We start from the raw sequence: 20,520 nt of genomic DNA, 5'->3' as shown, positions 1-20,520 counted from the left end.
TAACACTGCAATGAAGTTATTGTGAAAATCCCTCAGTTGCCACACTCTGGTGCCTGTTCGGGTACACTGAGGGAGAATTTAGCATGGCCAATGCACCTAACAGGAATGTCTTTGGAGCGTAGGAGGAAACCAGAGCAGCTGGAGAAAACCCATGCAGACACTGGGAGAACGTGCAGACTCTGGACAGACAGTGACTCAAACCAGGAGTCAAACCCAGGTTCTTGACACTGAGAGGCAGCAGTGCTAACTGATGTGCTGCCCCTCAAACAGTGGCTTGCTCACTGGAATTTTCTGCTTGTTCCCTTTATTCTAAAGCACTTTGTTTACAGCACTGTACAAGTGCAAATTATAGCATGTCATGAATGTTTGTAAATGGAATTATAAAAGGGATTTTTAAAATTTTCTGAACTTGAATTATTATTGCAGGAGTACAGTCATGGGCTTTTAAATTCCCTCTAGTCAGGGAGCAAGTGTACAAAACAGTAGGAAAAAAGGTGATGGCACAAACCAAGGGACTCTATCCTGCCCCACTCAAAATCATTGAGGTAAGTTTTTTAAACTGTTTCTTGAGGTTAATTAAGCAGAGATAAAACAGTGTGAAATTCAAGTTAGTTATTTTAATGTATTGCTTCATTTAAGGTTGTGAAAACTGGATTAGAGCAGGGATCAGATGCTGGTTATCTGTCTGAATCACAGGTGAGGTGAACGTTTTACACATACAAAATCATGAGATTTTGGGAAAAAGTTAAGGAGATTAGAATCAAATTATGACAAGAAAATAGCTGAGAGATTCATTGGAAATGTGCTATAGAACTGTTTAAAAATTGAAGGCATGTTTAAAAAGAAAGTTACTCAATGTCTGTACCCTGACCAGAACTTGGGCATTCAGACCCAAGGTGTTAGACCAATTCTTCTTCTAATTGCATCTGACCCCATTCCTCCATTATTATTCTCATTCACATTTTGCTTTGTAAAAATGGTCAAATTTTGCATCAATTCAATTATGGCTTTTCCAAGCGAATACGAGTTTTATTCCTCCATTTCAGTTTGACTCAATTTGTAACTTATAAACGCAATATCTAGATTTAATTTGGTAACTGTAGCAAATATGTTACAAGGGAATTAAAACTTAATAACTGACATGCAGCTTCTTTCTTAACACAATGCTTTGATTCTTTTGATCCTTAGTTGCAATAAAACAAACTTGATTCTTAACTTCAAACATATTTTACTTCTTCAACTAATTGTGCCTTTTCCATATGTATTGTTGAAGTTAACAACAACGTGCAACAGACATTCTTGATAATACCATTAAGTAGTTCTGTTCTGGATCCTGGGAAATCTTTTTTATTTCTTGACTAGAAATTTGGAGAACTGGCGATGACAAATGAATCAAAAGCACTGATTGGACTTTATCATGGTCAAGTAGTATGCAAGAAGAACAAGTTTGGAAAGCCACAGAAGGAAACTGGGTATGTACATTTCTTCAACAAGATGGATTTCTAGTGTTCCCTTTCCAGATAGGGCCAGGAATGTTAATGTAAGAACAAGGAGCAGGAGTAGGCCGTCTGGCCCGTCAAGCCTGCTCAGCCATTCAACAAGATCATGGCTGATCTTTTCATGGACTCAGCTCCAGTTTGAACTTTGAAGTTACAGGTTTCATTTTCCTGTCATTTTTGTCATGCCATATCACTGTTAAAACACAGATGGTGCTTTAACCTGAGACCACGGTTTTTAATTTTAAAGATAATTGCCTTCAGTCGAAAGGATTATAGCCTGGAAAAATATAGCTGTTTGATAAACCTTTACTAAAGTGTTTGACCAAAAGTAGAACTGTTGGCTTGATCAGGGTAATGCCAAGCTACATTGCTCTGTACAGAAATATTAGATCCTGTCCAGTCATTGTCTGTTGGCTTAACCAGGAGCAAACCTTAGTTTCTTTAATTAGTTGTTATAATATGTCTTTTGTGTAAGTAGTCCTTGAAGCGGATGTTATGCAATAATATTCTCCCCCCCCCCCCCAAGCAAAACTTCCCACTCCATCAATGATTTAGTTTCAATCTTGCCAGTAATGACTTGTTTTCAGTGTTCTGTAGGAATTAAGGCCTGAATGCAATTGTGTTTGTCTGAATATATTTCTGTTCTCATTTTTTTGCCAAGAACTGAACAAAAACCTTTTTGGTTGATATTGGTTTATACTGGATTGTCACTTTTTCTCTCCTCCATTTACAGAGCTGTCATTGACCTATTCTTGCAAATATTGTACTTTGTGTGCTTGATCAGGGTTGATACATTGCCTGCAAAGATAAAGGCAATAGGAGGATGAGCAATTTAGGCAATGGGTTTTTTTTTAAATTCACTGTGTGATGTATGCCACTTAGTGAGGTGCTATTTCCATTGTTGTTTATTTGTATCTCATACAAAATTGTCCAAAATTTTGATAAGTCACCGTTCTCAGCTCCTTATTTGGCATGTAATGCACCATTCTTAGTTCTTACATCGTAAATTCTATTTGTATTTGGTGTCCCTGCATCATTAACAATTAGTGACCAGGGTCGATTGTGGGTTATTAATTTTTGATCTGAGCATGAGTAATAGGGTTATGCAGTTCAATGGCTTTGAGTTACATCTTTCATCTCAAGTGCCATTTAAATTTAAAGGTCCAAATTTTGTTACAAATACCATCAACGGCTGTCCGGTGCACAGTTTACACTTAACCGAATACTTTTTCTAGGCTTTTATGAGAACTTGCTGTGATTCGGAATCCATTTCAACAGTCTTTACTGTGTGAACATGGCATGCAATAGTATGCAATCCTTAACCAATCATATTGAAAAATCATTACTGAGCCATGCAGAATTTGAATCAAGAAGCATCAGTTAAGGATTTTTAATTCAATGACAAATCAATGCAGAAAGCAAAGTAGGGAAGAAAAGAAAGGTAGGACTGAGTGAGAGAAGGAAAAGTTTAAGAAAAACAATAAAAAACTGAAGGAATAATGCTGCACGTTTTTTTTCTGTGGTGCCAGAGACGTTGTTGGATAGTACTTTAAATTTAAAATGGCACTAAACTTTGCCTACATTGGAAAAGCCATTTCCTAACATCTGGTGAGTTTAATGGGTGTCTATCATAGACTGCAGCCTCACTCAATTCTGTGTTTTTAATGCCAAAAAAGATAAATACCAGAATTTTTTTTATTTATAATTTCAATATCTTGTGTTATTAGTGCATTAATCGTTGTTATTGTGATTGACTATTTTCTTCAGGACAGTTGCTATTTTGGGTGCTGGTCTTATGGGAGCTGGTATTGCACAGGTCTCGATAGACAAGGGCGTTCAAACTGCCTTAAAAGATACTACATTGGAAGGCCTTGAAAGAGGTCAACAACAAGTCTATAAAGGGTTTGTAAACCATCCTTTTAGTTTTCTTACTGAATGTACCATTCCAACATTGGAGTTCAAAGGCATTGTTAGATGACTTGTGCTAATGTGATGTACAAAGACTGTTTTCTGTTCTGTAATTTTGTAATGTTGATTTGTTAAATTACATAGAACGGCAATATTTTAAAGATTATTTAGAATAAGGAATTTATTGGTGCAGCAAAGCTTAATGTAGCATATTTTATATCAATGAGCATCAATGGGTTAATGTCTCTTTGAAATCCAAACAGACTGAATGATAAGGTAAAGAAAAGGAGTTTAACGTCATTTGAACGTGATAGAATCCATTCAAACCTGATCGGTCAATTAGACTACAAAGGATTTGAAAAGGCAGACATGGTAATTGAAGCAGTTTTTGAAGATCTGAAAATCAAGCACAGTGTCCTGAAGGAAGTTGAAGCTGTAAGTTTTTGAAAATCTTGTGTATTGCTCAAACTCTGTTGTATAAGAACATAAGAAATAGGAGCAGGAGTAGGCCATCTAGCCCTTCGAGCCTGCCCCGCCATTCAATAAGATCATGGATCTGAAGCGGATCAGTTCCACTTTCCCGCTCTCTCCCCATAACCCTTAATTCCCTTGTCTGTCAAAAACCTATCTACCTGTGACTTAAATATATTTAGCAAGGTAGCCTCCACCACTTCAACGGGCAGAGAATTCCAGAGATTCACCACCCTTTGAGTGAAAAAGTTCCTCCTCAACTCCGATCTAAGCTGGCCCCCCCTTGAGGCTGTGCCCTCTAGCCCTGCTGTCCTTTCTAAGCAGGAAGAATCTCTCTACCTCTACCCTATCCATCCCTTTCATTATCTTATACATCTCTGTAAGATCCCTCATCCTTCTAAACTCCAGCAAGTACAGACCCAGTCTATTTAGTCTCTCTTCATAGTCCAACCCCCTCATCTCCAGGTTGAATAAGACTTTCTAGATTTGGAGTCTGCCATTTGAACTTTTGACCAATTATTCTGACATTTAATTCCCCCTGTTTAACAAAAATCTGGCAGAATGGGAGTTAAAGCTGCTTGGAAACTGGCTCTGCAGTTATGCAGTTGAACTGACCCTGGGTGATGCTACATTAGCATTTAAAAATTGAGGATTCATTGTGCAGAAAAAACCCCGAGTCACTTTCAACATCCATTGTTTAACAATCCATCAACTTCAATATCCATTGGTTGTGAACGCTCCAACCAATAAAATCCTGCCATAGTAGAAACAGAGGCCCCAGAAGAGTAAGTAGGAAACATATTGCTGTGGCAGAAGGACTAGGAATGCTTCTCCAGGCCACAGAAATATAATCCTTTGCAGACCTGGGCTCATCACTTCCTCCATACTTGCAAGCCATCCCTAATTCTACTTTATGACTTACTTGAGTACCTGTGGGCAACCTCTGCACCATTTGATGTCTTAGGACAGTGGCCACCATCTGCTTCTTGATGCCTTGTAAAATCGATTGGGTTTCCCATGCCAACTACATTTGGCACCTCGTTCTCCGAGTTCCACCTGGTAATTAAAATCTCTTTCTTGAACGCACTTACAAATAATGCAACAAACATTCAAAACTAGTACACTGCAGCTTATCGTTTCTCCAAACGTAAACATAGAAAAAGACAGCAGGAAACCAACACAGTTGGTTCCTTATACCCCGCATTTCCACGTATACAAAGAAACAAAGGGGATGAGTAACAGGATGGAGGAAAAGAGGTTTAACCATGGAATCATGGCAAACTGGTGCACATCTTTGCTAATAATTAATTAGAGCCAGTGCTACATAACCTACGAAAACTTTGTAAGAGTAAGAAAGACGTTATGGAACCTGTATATTTGAAATAGGAGCCCCATACTTTCAGAAATGCATATGATTTGGAGGAATTCTTTGGAGGTACCTTCCATACTAATTTTATGCCAATCCTGTACAGAAGGAGATTTGCCACTAACCTAGGAACAAGGGATATTCTTCCGTGTTGCAAATATTAGGATGTTGTACAGCCTTTTCTCATTGGCATCAGTATCTTTTTGTCAGGAAGCCCCAGAATCAAGTGCAAAGGATAAAACTCTAAGGCCTTATCAAATATTTTCTCAAGCTCTTTAAGTATTCCCAATCAGTAGGTTTTAATTTTGACACAGGACCTGATACAATGGGCGGGATTTTCTTCCCCTCTCCATAGTGTCTTTTGGAGGATGGCATGTTGCTCACTGATGGTGGGATCTTGTTGTCCCGCCGTTATCAACGGGTTTCCCATTGAACACACCCCTTATCACCTAGAGACCTGTGATAGGGACACACCTTCGGTGGGAGTACAAGGTACTACCGGCGTAAATGGCAGCAAGATTTCGTTGAATATGTGCAGTCACCCCTCACCATTTTTCATGTTTGATATGTTGAGGATATCATGGGGTCTGTCCTGTGTCTTAAGCTTGGTGTAATATGCAGATGGTGTAATATTTAAGATCATAGATCATTAGAACCCTACAGTGCAGAAAGAGGCCCTTTGGCCCATCGAGTCTGCACCGAACATAATCCCACCCAGGCCCTACCCCCATATCCCTACATATTATACCCACTAATCCCTCTAACCTACGCGTGCGTCCCTGGACACTAAGGGGCAATTTCTTAGCATGGTCAATCAGCCTAACCCACACGTCTTTGGACCGTGGGAGGAAACCCACACAGACACGAGGAGAATGTGCAAACTCCACACAGACAGTGACCCGAGCCAGGAATCGAACCCAGGGCCCTGAAGCTGTGAAGCAGCAGTGCTAACCACTCTGCTACTGTGCCACCCGAGTTGGAATCTCCTTCATTCTATTATAGACTGAGTCTGTTGATATTTTCCAAGACACTGTCCCAGTTCTCCTTATCAATATTCTCCAAAAGACCTTTTTTCCAAGATCGAGTCTCTGGCATATTCGCACAGGATCTAGGACATAATGTGTCATAAAACCAGCTGATCAGTTGCTTTGTTTCTGTAGACATCAGGATTTCTTCCACTGGGGTGATACTCACATCAATATGCAGAAATATCTAAATTAAGAATAAAGTCTGAGTTGTAAATATCTGAAAAAGGAGTATCTCGGGATATTGTATTATACTGTTGCTCAAAAGATAATGAGGAAGCACCATTAAATATGTCATCCAACCTAATGAGTCCTCTAACCTTCCAATACCAAAACCATGATCCATAAGACTTGATGGGAAAGCTTGGTTACCCTGAATGGTAAAGAGCACAGAAGTCAAAATAAATCTTCCTTCCATTGCATGGACAATCTTCCATGATCGTGAACGATTATTGGATTCTCACATTTATCAGGCACAGTATTGAAATCCTTAAGAAACAATGGGGCTTGTAAGGACTTACAAGACAAGGGATGGAGTCTGGATTTTGCAGTGAACTGCAGTCTGTTATTCCAAATTATTGCCTTCCACGGAATTCACAAAACCCATGGCTTTAGCTAGATTGTCGCCCATCTTTATAGAGTTGTCACATGTCACCCTCAATGTAGCAGGAAATAGTAGGGCACGTTGCATTCGAATGACTTTCAGTCATCTTCCAATATCGTTAAGGGCCTCTTGTATCACCACAGAGAAATCATGAAAGAAAGAGAGCTTTGCTCCATCACAGAGCAAGGCTTCATTACGTCTAGCTGCCTCCAATACACTTTTGGCAATCTGAAGTTCTGAAAATGCATAATTACAGTCCAAATTCATTGATTAACCTGGGCCTTGGAGACAGACAAGATACAAAGCCTTTTCTAACTTAATGCGCTCATCTTTTGTTTCTAAATTAAGGAAACAAGGTAGTCAGCTCTCAAAGAATTTCACTGGGTGCTTACCCTCAGTCCCTCCTAATATACTGACACTTAATCATATTCGGATTTACTTACAGTTTTCTTTTTGGGTACAAGTTCATTGGCTAAGTTTTTTTTGTTAAATGCAGTACTTTTTTTTTCCTCTAACAGGTTGTGTCACCTCATTGTATATTTGCTAGTAACACATCAGCTCTTCCAATTTCTGAAATCGCATCTGTCAGTAAGAGACCAGAAAAGGTAAGTTGAGAATACTAGTCTGGTACTTTTCTCCATTCTATTAGTGAACAAACATAGGCGTTAAATAGATCCAAGCCTGATATTGAAGTGTGAAGCAAGACACCAGTCTTTTCCTTGCTATTGGGTTTATTTGCAGATGCAGCAGCACAGATCTTGGTTTCCAAACAAGCACTCCTGTGTCCCAGCTGAATCTCTTAATGCTATTTTAAACTCAAAAATAAACAAATTAACAAGGTGACAGCCCCTTCAAGTGATAGTCTAACAAAAGACAAAACTTTAAAGAGAACCTTTTTTAAAAATTAAGATGTTTCCAAGGCTGCTGATGTACTCCAGCACAAGTTTCTTTATATGTGCTCGGTCCTTAATCAAAGTGCCCATCTGCTTACCTTTAACAACCATTAACAATACACATTAAATGTTTAAGGCCACAAAATACAAACCATAACCATAAATTTGGAAATTATAGATTTCTTATTCACAGAAATTGGAGTTTTAGCAGTCTTTAAACTAGCAAAGTACTGTGGATGCTGAAAATCTAAAAAAACAAATTGCTGGCTCCTTGCCGTACCTAGTAAAAATCCCAGCAATTTGCTGTAGTTCAACCTTCAATTGCAACACGGCAAATTGTGCCCAACCAGTCTATGTTGGCACTTAAGTGTCCATTGTAAGCAAATAGTTTATTTGCCCATCTACTTCCCATATTCCTTCAATCCCTTACTCTTTGTCCAGCTATCCAATCTTTTTTAGAATGTTGACAGTTTTTGTCTTCACCAATTATACTGTGAACAAGTTTCTCCAATCTTTAGTTTAAAACTCTCTCATTTAAGCTAACAGTCATAGCCACTTCTTGTTGCCTCAACTTGTAGAAATAGTTGCTTAATTGGCCTTCAATAAAGAAGATACTTTGCTGAATAGTAAAAATGAATATTTTGAACAATACTAATATGAGGAGGAGTCTGCATTGTTTTATTAATAAATAATTGCAAAGTCGCTCATGTTAGACAACTTTGGAATTTCAGTGCCCATGGAATAATTGATATATTTTCTCAGAGGCTTGAGAATTAACTTGCAACTTTGTCAAACACCTTTTCAAAATCCAAGTGAACTACCCATACTAGATTAGGTCACTCATGACATTAGTTAATTCACCAAGGATTAGGATTTTGAGACATTTATTAATAAAACCATGTTTGACTACTCTTAATGATGCCAGTGCTTTCAAAATGTTCATTTTAATATGCAGTAGAATGTCTTCAAACATTTCTACATTTTGGATATTAAGCTAATTGATCTGTAACAGATTTGTGTCCTCAGATTTTTGAACCTTAGAACTATATTTGCCAAATTACTCACTAGCTTCTCCAATATTTATGGATCTCTGGATCATATTAATTGATTGACTACAAAATGTAATAAATATTCCATGTGCCCTTCGCGATCACTGTTTGGAGCTTGTAAATATTTTCCCTTTGTAATCTGATGTTTAGGTAATTGGAATGCATTATTTCTCACCTGTGGACAAGATGCAGTTACTGGAAATCATCACCACAGATAAAACCTCCAAAGACACAACTGCGGCTGCTGTAGCACTTGGTCTTAAGCAGGGAAAAGTCATCATTGTAGTAAAGGTAATTTACTCATAACATTTTAGATTGCACTTGTCTTGCATTAATATTTAATTCCTGTGGTCCTAAACTGTAGCTAATTCTCCAGAATTATTCCATATGTGAATAAATCTGTCAAATTGGACTTTTTCTTCAAATCAGCCACAAAAGACTGTTTGTAAAATGATGATACTGATTTTGAAAATAAGAACTCTCTAGTCTTGTTTCCTCCCTATTATGTTATTATAGATGGAGAGCACGGTTTGAAAATTCACTTTGCCCGTGGATATAATTTTCCTTATGCTTTTTTTCTGCTCACTATTTTGTTCCAATGTTCCTGTCATTACCCTTTAGTTTAATGGGTGGATAGTATTTTAAATCTTTAGTGAACACATAACTAAGTGAAACAGTGGTTATTCGGTGGGGATGGGAGTGGAGGGACTTTATTTATAACATGAGGCACCAAATTAAACGCCCTATCCTGTTTCCACCCATGGCGACGTTTAACTTTTTGCTATGACTGATTTTTTTTTTGCTTATACTGTGCAATTGTCTTGTGAATTAGTTAACTGCTCATAACATTGAGCTTAAAAAGTTTTAAATCTTTATTATACGTGAACTTAAGTAGTATGAGGGTAGTATTAAAGGGCATCATGACAAATACATGAATAGAGGGATATGATCCCCGAAAGGGCTGTGTGCTGTGATTTTCTTCTTTGTTCACTAATAGTTGCTTTTAACCTTTTGCCCACTTACATAGAAGAATGTTCTCTGTGTTTCTGTAATAAAGTTAAAGGTCCTGTGCGATATTAGTTTACATCTCACAATGAACTACGTTTGCACTCCGAATGTACTGTCTGCAGCTGTGTGTCAACATGAATACCAGACCTTTGATCTATCAATAAATGTTGGTGGGTGTGTAGTCACCTTTGGCACAGTTGCAGTTTATATTCTAGGATGAAGCTCGTTTTTTTTGCTTTGCCTTCGAATTCATTACTTGAATTTTGGTTGTCTTAGATGACATGGTGGTGATAAGTCTCCTCAAGGGGAGCAGGTTGTGCACTTTCCCTTGTTGGCAGTGGTCGTTGCCAGACACTCGTGTAGCGTGAATGATGCTTGCCACTTATAAGCCCAAGCTCCACTTCTGACCTTTATGATTGAGGCTTTAAAAGAACTAAGTGGTGTATTTGACCAATAAAGAAGATCGAGTCAGCCACATTTCTGTGGATCTGCAGTCACATATATAGAGTAAACTAAGTAAAGGTGGTGGCCTCTTTCCTTAAAGAGCAACTTGAAGGGAAGCAATTAAGATTTCTTGACAGTCCGGTAAATTCATGGCCGCCATTACTGATTGCTGGTTTCGTTATTACAAATGTATTTAGAACATAGAACATAGAACACTACAGCACAAACAGGCCCTTCGGCCCACAAGTTGCGCCGATCACATCACCTACCAACCTACAGACCTATCTATAACCCTCAATCTCATTAAACCCCATATACTCATCCAGAAGTCTTTTAAAAGACCCCAGCGAGTTCGCCTCCACCACCACTGACGGCAGCCGATTCCATTCACTCACCACCCTCTGAGTGAAAAACTTACCCCTAACATCACTTCTGAACCTCCCTCCCCGCACCTTAAATCTGTGTCCTCTCGTAGCGACCATTTCAAACCGGGGAAATAGCCTCTGAGAGTCCACCCTATCTATTCCTCTCAACATTTTGTAAACTTCTATCAGGTCGCCTCTCAACCTTCGTCTCTCCAGGGAAAAGAGTCCCAGCTCCCTCAACCTAACTTCATAATTAACTGAATTTAAATTTTCCGACTGCTTGGTGGGATTTTAATTTCCTTCTCCAGATTATTGGTCTATGCCTCTGGATTACATAATCAATAACCCTTAGTCCGCCTTCACTCTCAGCCTTGCCAACTTCCTGCACATGTGTTCACCTTCATACCTGAGGTCTGTTTTTCAGCTGCCCTCTTCTGGCTCTTGATCTCCTTTCTAAACTCTCACTGCTGTCATGGGGGCACCATCTAGTCATTATGTGGAGATGCCAGCTTTGGACTGGATTAAACACAGTAAGAAGTCTCACAAGGCCAGGTTAAGGTCCCAACAGGTTTATTTGGTTGCAAAAGCCACTGGCTTTAGGAGCGCTGGTTGCTCCTTCGTCAGGTGAGTGGGACTTCTAATAAGTTCTAACTCACCTGACGAAGGGGGGAAGCCAGCGCTCCGAAAGCCAGTGGCTTTGATTTTTCTGGGAGTGAAGTATCCAAAGGAATCATAGTCTGGCTTTAACATTGGTCCTTAACTTCTAAACACCCACCATCACCACCACCCCTGCCCCCACCAACTCCCCCATTAGCACAGTGATTGCACAACAGTTGCCTCATTGGGAAATTGCCCTGCAGTCAGAACCATTTGATTCTCTAAATTGCAGCCTTCAGATAATTCCACCTGTCTTACAGGAAGTTACCCCGGAAGAGTCGGAAGAATTAAATGCACTCCTCATTCCGTGTGATGATAGTACTGACTGCTGCCCATTTCCCGACTTCCTCCACCAATCATTCCAAGCTGACCAATTGACTCTCCTTGATGTGCAGCGTCCTCCCCCATGCTGCATCTCTTAAACAGTTAGCTCTCTCACTTACCTGTTCGCTGGCTTCTCAAAGTGGTTGAAAGCTTTAAAACTACCTGCGATACAGCAGCTATTATTGCCTCTGTTGCACTCATCTGGGTCTGGGTGACTGCACTATTGTGACCCACGCTGAGACAGATGAGAAAGTTAAGTCACTGTAAGTAACTAGGAGTGGAGCAGCAGTCCAACTTGATTGCACTCCACAGAAGCTATAGCCCATAGTTTCCTGTGGGAACTTATTCATTTAAAGTCTCAATTTTCAGGAATGCAGCCACAACTTTAACTGAGGACATACAGTTCTCCTTAAATAGCAAATCTACAGGTTACAGTTAACTAGTTTCACTACAAATGGCAAATGTGTATTTTTAGCATTGTTGTATTTCCTCAAACTGTACCTCAAAAATTTACACGGCACTTGATGCAGCATATTTTATTTATTAAGATGATATTCCGAATGAGACCATCAATTTTTATGGTCTTGGTAGAGACCACTAACGTGATTATTTACTTCTCTGGATTTTATTGGCACCTAGGTATTTACTAGAAGCATGAAATAACAAGGTTCATTGTTTAAATTAAAATAATTTTACTAAATGAAAGTAAGAGAACATGAATATTCATATCTACACTATTTGGTCAATTACGTTAACAATATTCTCTTGCGCACTCACTCTTGCAATCTCTCATGAACTTACTCCTTTCTTCCTTACACATTTAAGTGGATTCTGTTGAAAGGAGATATTCTTTGTTCTGCAGCCAGATTGTGTTCTTTTTTTAATTTAAAAAAAACATTTTTGAGACCAGAATGCCCCTACAATTTACTTCATGTTGACCCTACTATCCTATTGTTTATCCCCCAAACAGCTTGATCACTTACTGGAAACCAAGTGCCTGGAAAAACTGAGGTCTTAAAGGGACTAAAACGCCCAACATAAAATATGTAGGTTATGAAGAGGAGTCACACATCCTCAAAACGTTAACTCAGTTTTGCTCTCCACAGATGTGTTTATCCCCACAGACACTGCCAGGCCTGCTGAGTGTTTTTCAGCATTTTCTATTTTTATTTATGTTATATCTAAAATTAAAAAAGTTTTTTTCTCAAGCACATGGGCCATCACAATGACTGAGGTAAAGTAAACTTAATTCATATAGTGCCTTATTATCTCTTACAGGACGCCAAGGTGCGCTTTATGTAACATATTTGAAATGCAATTTCTGTTATATAGGCCAAAGTAGTATTTTTATGTGCCCAGTGAAGGTTACTCAAAATGGCCATAAAATAAATGATCAATTTTATTTTGGTGGTGATGGTTAGGGGAAATGCTGGCTGAGACATGAGGAGAATCTTTTCCCCCTCTTTTAGCATTGTATGGTTGGATCTTACCCTGAGTTTAAAGATTCTCATGAAGAATAGGTTCCTGTTAGATGCATGTTAAAGAATTTATTTCAAATTTGTGTTTGGATAAGAGCCTTTTGATTAGATTAGATTTGATTGGATTAAAAAAATGATTTTATTTTCTTTAGGATGGCCCTGGTTTTTATACCACAAGATGTCTTGCACCTACATTGGCAGAAGCGCTCAGAATCTTGCAGGTTTGTTTTGATTGTTTTAGGTTGAATTAAAAATGCTGCTCTCCATCAATCTTTCCTTAACATTTTTATTGAAAAATAGTTTTGCATGTGAGTTTAGCTTTTTATAAACATAATGAGAAGTTTTTAAAATAATTACTAACAAGATGCAGAATTGTCTTAAAAGTGTGAAGTATTTTTATTATACACCTTGTAAATTTACATTGCAGAAGAAACTTGTTCTGTTTAATCACAATAACAGTATGAATTCATTGTTATGGAGTTCTAATGGCTATAATTTGCTAAAGTAGGAATTGTACAGAAGGACATTTAAATGAAGCCTAAGATAAAAATATTCTTCAGTGAGTTTTTGTCCACATTGGTCATCAGTAAATCCCACATTGGCATTCATAATTTCTTTCTTCCAATATTGGCTTCATTTCTGGCTAATTAGGTTCGGAAAACCTATCCAACATTGTAGAGTTTGTTCTAAAATGAGCTTTTGATCACTCTTCAGTAATCAGAATGTGTCTTTGGTGTTCATGCTTCTCTGGGCTGTGTCACAATCTAAGTTTAGAGATGTTGCCATGTGTATAGCGAACATCAAAACAACTGGCACTTTCTCTCTGCATGGTTCATGTGCTTCCAATCAGCAAAGTAGGCATGGGAATTTGAGGACTACTTGCTCTGATTGAAATATGATATTTTATATTGGATACTGTTATAAGTTGTAAACCAATGCGTCTCTGTTTGATTAGTCACATGTTATGTAGTGATGTCATCAGAGATATTCACGGGTTTTCCCCTCTTTTCCATCCTGGACTGTAAGCAAGCAACGCCTATTTAATAAAGTTTAAGTAACTGGTTAAGTAACCCACTATTTGGCAACCTTTTCATCCTTTTTTCTGTACAAGTGAGCTGACCACGTTAATATATAACAGATACAAGCTTGAGATATAAACTTAATCATTCATGGAGTATTCAGCATAATGAAAAATGTATGCAAAACCTAAACTGACATCATGGTGCAAAAGCAGTCTGAGGTTTAAAATGCACATCCAAAGCTACGTACCTTGAAAGCTAATTTAATTTGTACTTGGCAGTTTTTACCTACATTCACATGTTTTAAGACTAGTACATATACACTGCTAGTGTATATGTACTTCTGATTTATGCAATTTGAAGCCTAATCCATTGACTTTCTTTCCACACTGCAATGTTTTTGTATCTTTTGAACTGAGTTGTAGCAATAAGTGTTTTTAGATGTCATAGTGTAATTGCTAATGCTCTTAAATATAGCAGCTTAAAATTTTTAAGTAATATAGCAGTATCATGTAATTGCCCACAGAAGCCTGATGCACAATGCTTTAATATTAATGATATTTTGTAGAGATAAGAAATCTAGGTTCAATAATTTTTCTTAAGGGCTCTTTTAGCAGTATTTGTGTTGACTTTACCATTGCCTGTTAATCTTGAATTGAAATAGGTGGGCCTAATCTCTTACCGTATTAAAATATTCAAGCTGTACTGTTTATAATGTAATAATGCATATATTGTTTGAACTGACATTTCCTCTGAATCTTTTGAGGAATTTTAATTTTTAGGATTGAAGGAAATGGACTTTTGAATATTGTAACTTGCATCTAAGATACCAATGACTTGCATTTCCAGGAACATGCTGATCCAAAGAAACTAGATTCAGTTACAACTAACTTTGGGTTTCCTGTGGGCACCGCCACGCTGATTGATGAAGTTGGTATTGACGTTGCAGCACACGTTGCAGAGGATTTGGGAAAAGCTTTTGGTGCTCGAATGGCTGGTGGAAGTGCTGAACTCTTAAAGGAGATGGTTGCAAAGGGATTTTTAGGCAAGTACAATTAGCTATGCTATAATAAACCTATGGATACAATATTGAGATCATTCTTACTGATGCAGCAATAACAATGAAGAAGATATTTCCAAATGCTAATGGTCCCTTTTTCTAATTATTTCGTCACACTTGTTATATGGTATCTGTTATCACCTAACTTTGTTACAATACACAATCTGGTCCTAGAATTGCAAATTCAGTTCTTGTGATTGGTTATGTTTCACAATAAAATTAAGTTGGCCCAAAATATATCAGCTGATTTCTTTCAAAGCTAGCACTTCTTTCAAGTGTGCTTTGCTATTGCCTTCATAGCTGATTTAACATTGCTGTTCTGATTTTAGAAAAGCAGTCTGTTTTATGCATTAAATTCTTCTGGTAAAACCTGTCCGTTTGTGTTGTTGCAACTACCCAACCTTTTGATATCTGAATTGATAGTATCAGATGAATACAAGTCTTACACATTTTTCCCCTTATCTGATGCAGCACAATTCTATGCAATAATCCTTAAGTTGTCTTCTGGGTTTAATTTATTCTAATGCTGTGCTCAACTGTTGTAGAAAATTTGCTGCACTTCTTTCAAGCATCAGCTTGCAATATTGCTCAATCTTGTATCTTTATATGGGTTGGGTCACTGTAGTTCACAGAATCACAGAATACCACAGTGCAGAAGAGAACAATTGAGTCTACACCAATACATGAAATGTCCTGACCTGCCCACCTAATCTCACTTGCCAGCACTTGGCCCATAGTTGAGTACCATTCTCTGTGATTTGCATGATATTCTTGTCTATATCTCAATAGTTACTAGTGATAAAGTATTTCATTGACTCAGCCTTCTGATCAAAACCTTCCTCTTTTTCTTGTTGCTTCTTCCAGTAACATTTTATGGTCTCTGACCCTTTGTCCTCAGATTGTTCTGAGAATGGGAACAATCTTTCACATTTTGCAACGCTAAAATCCCCAGTTTTCAATCCTTCACTGATTTTTCGGAGACATTCCCACTCATCATGTTCCTGCTGACCACATTGCTGCTGCTAATCCTGGCTCTGCAGGAATGTCTGGACACCATGCCCGCTCTGTTCTCCAATCCCCTCCCTCCATCCCTGACTCCTATTTCTCAGTGGACTTCCTCTCCTTTTGTAAAGAGTATTTGTGAGGTGATTTTAAATGGGTTGATGAAGTAGGTTCGGGGAAATTATTCACAAGTAAAAGACTTGTAAAATTTGTAATTGAAACAATTCAATGCTACTATAGCAATTTAGAGTTATTTTCGGCAGCAATTAAGGGTTATAGGTCTCTGTTTCATGTTTACCCGGACTAAAGTGATCAAATTCAGTTTTCATTCTTTCAATTTCAGGTCGTAAGGCAGGAAAAGGTTGCTATGTTTACCAACCAGGTGTGAAAGGCAAAACTTTGAATCCAGGAGCTAAGGAAATTCTAGACAAATTTCGACTGCCTGTTAATCTTGAGGTGTAAGTAAAATATTAAATATTTTGCAAATCCTTCGAATACAGCAGATCACATTTCATCTATCTTCACTCAGTTCCATTGTTCATGAAAACTTGGACCAACAAATGATTGGTAATAAATAATTTTGTTTCTTTGTAGGTTGCATTTGAACAACACTTTCAGGTCCTCTGAATGTCCCCAAAAGCTTTCGCAGCCAATGATTACTTTAAGTGTTGTCATTATTTATAACTGGATCAGTGGAGTGGCCTGTTCTGTCACATGTTAGGAGACCGTGTTTTAAAGAAATAAAGTAGCTTGCATTTAAATAGCAATTTTCATAATCAAAGGATTTCCCAAAACATGTTACAGCCGTGAAGAATTTATTGAAGTGCTGTCATTGTCAGTGCAGCTGCATGGTTGCACCTCCATGTAGCAATGTGTAATGCACCACAGAGAACAAATCGACTGTGCACAAACAACATTCCCTTTTTAAAATGCACAAGTACGCATCCATACAGCAATCTTGTGGAGACTGTGTGCACTAAAACAAGCAGAAATTAGAGGGAACATTAGTCACTGTTGTAATATACAGCTTGCCTCTATACTCTCAATTCTTGCCTCTTCCGCAACCTCTGTTTTCATTTCTTTACCATTGAAACCCTCAGCTGCCCTGGTCTAGGTTGAGGAATTCCCTCCCTAAAGCTCTCTGCTTCTTTGTTTTCCTTGTGGATGCTCTTTAAAATCTACCTCGACCAAACTTCTGGTTGTCTGGTGGTGTCTCAATTTTGTATGCTAATGCCTCTGAGGTATGTGACATGTTTTACAGTATTAAGGTGCTGTATAAATGCAAATTATTATTTTGGACCATGCGGCAATGACTTAGTTTAAGATCAACAAATTTCTTATTGAATTTGTTTTTAAAATTTTGTTTATATGCCAACACCAGTTAAGTGTTCATGCATGTTTAAGCAGTTTGTAATCTTGGTAAACACGCAAGTAAGTAGACATACTGCTTTTTAACTTTGCCTGTGGTGCAAATAGAGCAGTTTTGCACATTGCTGTTGCTTGGAAGTTCAAGATCATAAGATTGCTGCTGTGCTTTAAATTTCCTTCGACTTGATGATGCTGCTCTGGTTTTTACCAGCGTCTTTCAAACTTAGCTTTCTTAGAAATGAGCAACACAGCCTCCCTTGGGGAAGTCTGTTACACCGAAGCAGAACTGGGAGGAAAATGGAACGTGTCCTTTTTTTTTTGTGGCATTAGTTTCTGTATGGTCTGAATGTGTGTGACTGGGTGGCTGAGGTGGGTGGTGAGTAGGGTTATGTGGATATGGGAGGAGGTGGGTGAGTAGATGGTCACGTCAGGAAGATGGTTGGATGGGGAAGTGTAGTTGGGTTGGGAGGAGTAGTTCAGTGGTCAGGGGTGTAATTGGCTTGGGTTAAGGGGGCTAAGTTATGTAGTTACCTAGGGATGTTATACTAAGCTTTAATTTATCTAATACTACATGGGTAGCTATCCAGGTAAGCATCACGGAACTGTCCAAAGTCTCCTATTCTAACTTAAAGTCAAACAAATTCACAGAAGGTTACAGGAAGCAGGGAGTTTGTACTTCCATTATAGATCAACACATCAGTTTCTCCATAGGATCCTCAGTCATACACCTGGTTTCCAACAATCTGGAGACTGGAAGATACGGCTCAATATTTCTACGTGTTCAGACACTGTGTGCACATGCATGCTTATGGAGGTTGGAGAATTGTGGGCACGTAGAAATGGAATCTGCTGTGATATTGTGAAAATAATTATCCGTGGCTTTCAGCATGTACATTTTGGACCAACTATTTGAAGTACTCTTTTTCCCTCTAACTTTCCTGTTACAGTTGAGAATTTACTAACTGATTTTCTCCCTTTCCAGTTCATCAGATGAAGATATACAGTTGCGACTGGTGTCAAGATTTACGAATGAGGCAGTATTGTGCCTTCAAGAAGGAATATTAAGTGACCCAGTTGAGGGAGATATTGGTGCTGTTTTTGGCCTTGGATTCCCACCATGCCTTGGAGGTAAAGTAGTTGTAAAATTTGAAAGGATCCACTCTGTATTTAGTATCTTTATCTCAGGATTTTGTGTATTTCCAGAATTGGGCAACTTTGTAATTTAAAATATTAAATATGGCCCATCAGGAGCATTTGATGCAAAGTGGACTATAAGTTTGCCTTCATAGAAAATTCTATGAAATTTATCTGAGTTATTTTCCAAAACACAATTTAAGATTGTTGAACACCATTTGTACAAATTGAACGTTTAATACAAAATTGTCTTTTTCCCCTATTTTGGTGTTTTATTGCTCATCAAATTCCAATTATGTTATTACTTTATTATTAGAAGCAATTATTTCTTGATTGATGTACGTAGCTTGAGGTAGAATTGTTAGTGAAGTAACAAATGCTAGAGACAAAATGTTCCATTAGTTAATGTCGTCCACTTAAAATCCAATAGTTGAACAAAGAGCTTTGTCTTGAACATCATTCCAGCAAACCAATATCAAGTTAAATGGAGTTTGGGCCAAAAGGGAGTGAGGAATAGGAAAATAGAAAGAATGGATAAACAAGAAAATTGACTTTAATTGGGTGAAGTCTATTCATTGAACATGCACAGCAGCTTGTATCCTCACTTGCCAGTGGTGCCAATGTTTTCCATTCATTCTGGGTGGGAAATGCTGGTAACACGAATGAAGAATTTCCAGCATATATTTAAAAGATGGCTTGTTAGGCTTTTTAAAGAAAGCATTCTTACATGATATCTGTAAGTGAAGCAGTACAGACTTTTGGGTTATGTTTCCTATGACAATCTGGCAGTCTTTGTATAAGAATGGAATAGGAGGTGACAGATTGTTAATGGCACTGGTGGCCTTGTGGTTGAATAAGTCTGGGCCTAGACTGAAGTAAATCTGAGACACTTGAACCAAGCACCTGTTGAACTGTACATTTCAGCAGAATTAAAATTGAATTTGCGTTTAGGAAGAGGAGGCAAAAAATGTTTTAATTTTCTTTGGGAGGAGAGGAAAGTATATGCTACACTTTTACTTCCGTTCCCAGCCCACAGCACCAAGACCTCCTCCATCTGCAAGGTAAGGAGGCAGATCCTGAATTTACCCCAAGCAGAATAAAAAAAATTGAATCCTGTGCCCATTGGCCCCAATCTGATTCACTGGCTGTCTAGCCAGCTGGCCCTCCAAGAAGTCTTAGTTGCAGTGGTAATGTACACTTTTAGGTGTTATGAATATATGGATCATCAGGAATCTCCTTTCTTACCATCTGCCTTTGGCATGCATTGGAAGTTGACACTCAACCTGTTTAGCCATATTATGAATATGCCTTCCTTGGCCATCAAGTTCTGGAGTGGGATTTGAACTCAAAGCTTCTGATCCAGAGGCAAGGGCACTACCTTTGCATCATAAGACCTTCCTCTACACAATTAACCACAACTTAATTTAATAAATATACTCCCTCCCAAAGGAAATTTAAGAAAAAAAATCCAAGTTCTGCTGGGACTGTGAACTTTAACTGGTCCTGGAGTTTACATTTAGCTGCATGAGAAATTTTACATTCTATGGCAGCTGTTCTGACTCAGTGATTTTTTTTTAATAATACATGGGATGTGGACTTTGCTGGTTGGGCTAGCATTTATTGTCCTTGAACTAAGTGGATTCTTATTTCAGAGGGAAGTTAAGAGTCAACCTCATTATTTTGGATCTGAAGTCACATGTCGGCCGGACTACCTCAGGATGTATTCAAATGAATCATACAGATAGTTTGAACAATTATTTCACACATGCATGTGATCTGTGATGAAAAATATTTGCATTATAGTAGCCAAATATTTACAATACAAAAAATAGGGATTGGGTTTTGC

At 38.2% G+C, this 20,520-nt stretch overlaps 1 protein-coding gene across 1 annotated transcript in view; it reads left to right on the top strand.

Annotated features, from left to right (window-relative positions):
* The window catches only part of LOC145344936 (trifunctional enzyme subunit alpha, mitochondrial-like), a 67,190-nt gene that overhangs the window by 45,894 nt on the left and 776 nt on the right, over positions 1 to 20,520 (top strand). The window contains exons 9-19 of the mRNA XM_080192293.1: positions 427 to 545; positions 640 to 696; positions 1,363 to 1,472; positions 3,267 to 3,401; positions 3,671 to 3,842; positions 7,392 to 7,478; positions 8,966 to 9,106; positions 13,244 to 13,312; positions 14,960 to 15,155; positions 16,516 to 16,630; positions 18,523 to 18,668. Of these exons, the coding sequence (XP_080048419.1) occupies positions 427 to 545; positions 640 to 696; positions 1,363 to 1,472; positions 3,267 to 3,401; positions 3,671 to 3,842; positions 7,392 to 7,478; positions 8,966 to 9,106; positions 13,244 to 13,312; positions 14,960 to 15,155; positions 16,516 to 16,630; positions 18,523 to 18,668 (1,347 nt within the window). The remainder of the gene's footprint in view (positions 1 to 426; positions 546 to 639; positions 697 to 1,362; positions 1,473 to 3,266; positions 3,402 to 3,670; positions 3,843 to 7,391; positions 7,479 to 8,965; positions 9,107 to 13,243; positions 13,313 to 14,959; positions 15,156 to 16,515; positions 16,631 to 18,522; positions 18,669 to 20,520) is intronic.

The sequence above is a fragment of the Carcharhinus amblyrhynchos genome, chromosome 7 (genome assembly GCF_965287045.1).
Source record: "Carcharhinus amblyrhynchos chromosome 7, sCarAmb.v2.hapA, whole genome shotgun sequence".
NCBI classification, from domain to species: domain Eukaryota; kingdom Metazoa; phylum Chordata; class Chondrichthyes; order Carcharhiniformes; family Carcharhinidae; genus Carcharhinus; species Carcharhinus amblyrhynchos.
This window is presented reverse-complemented; position numbering and strand designations above follow the sequence as displayed.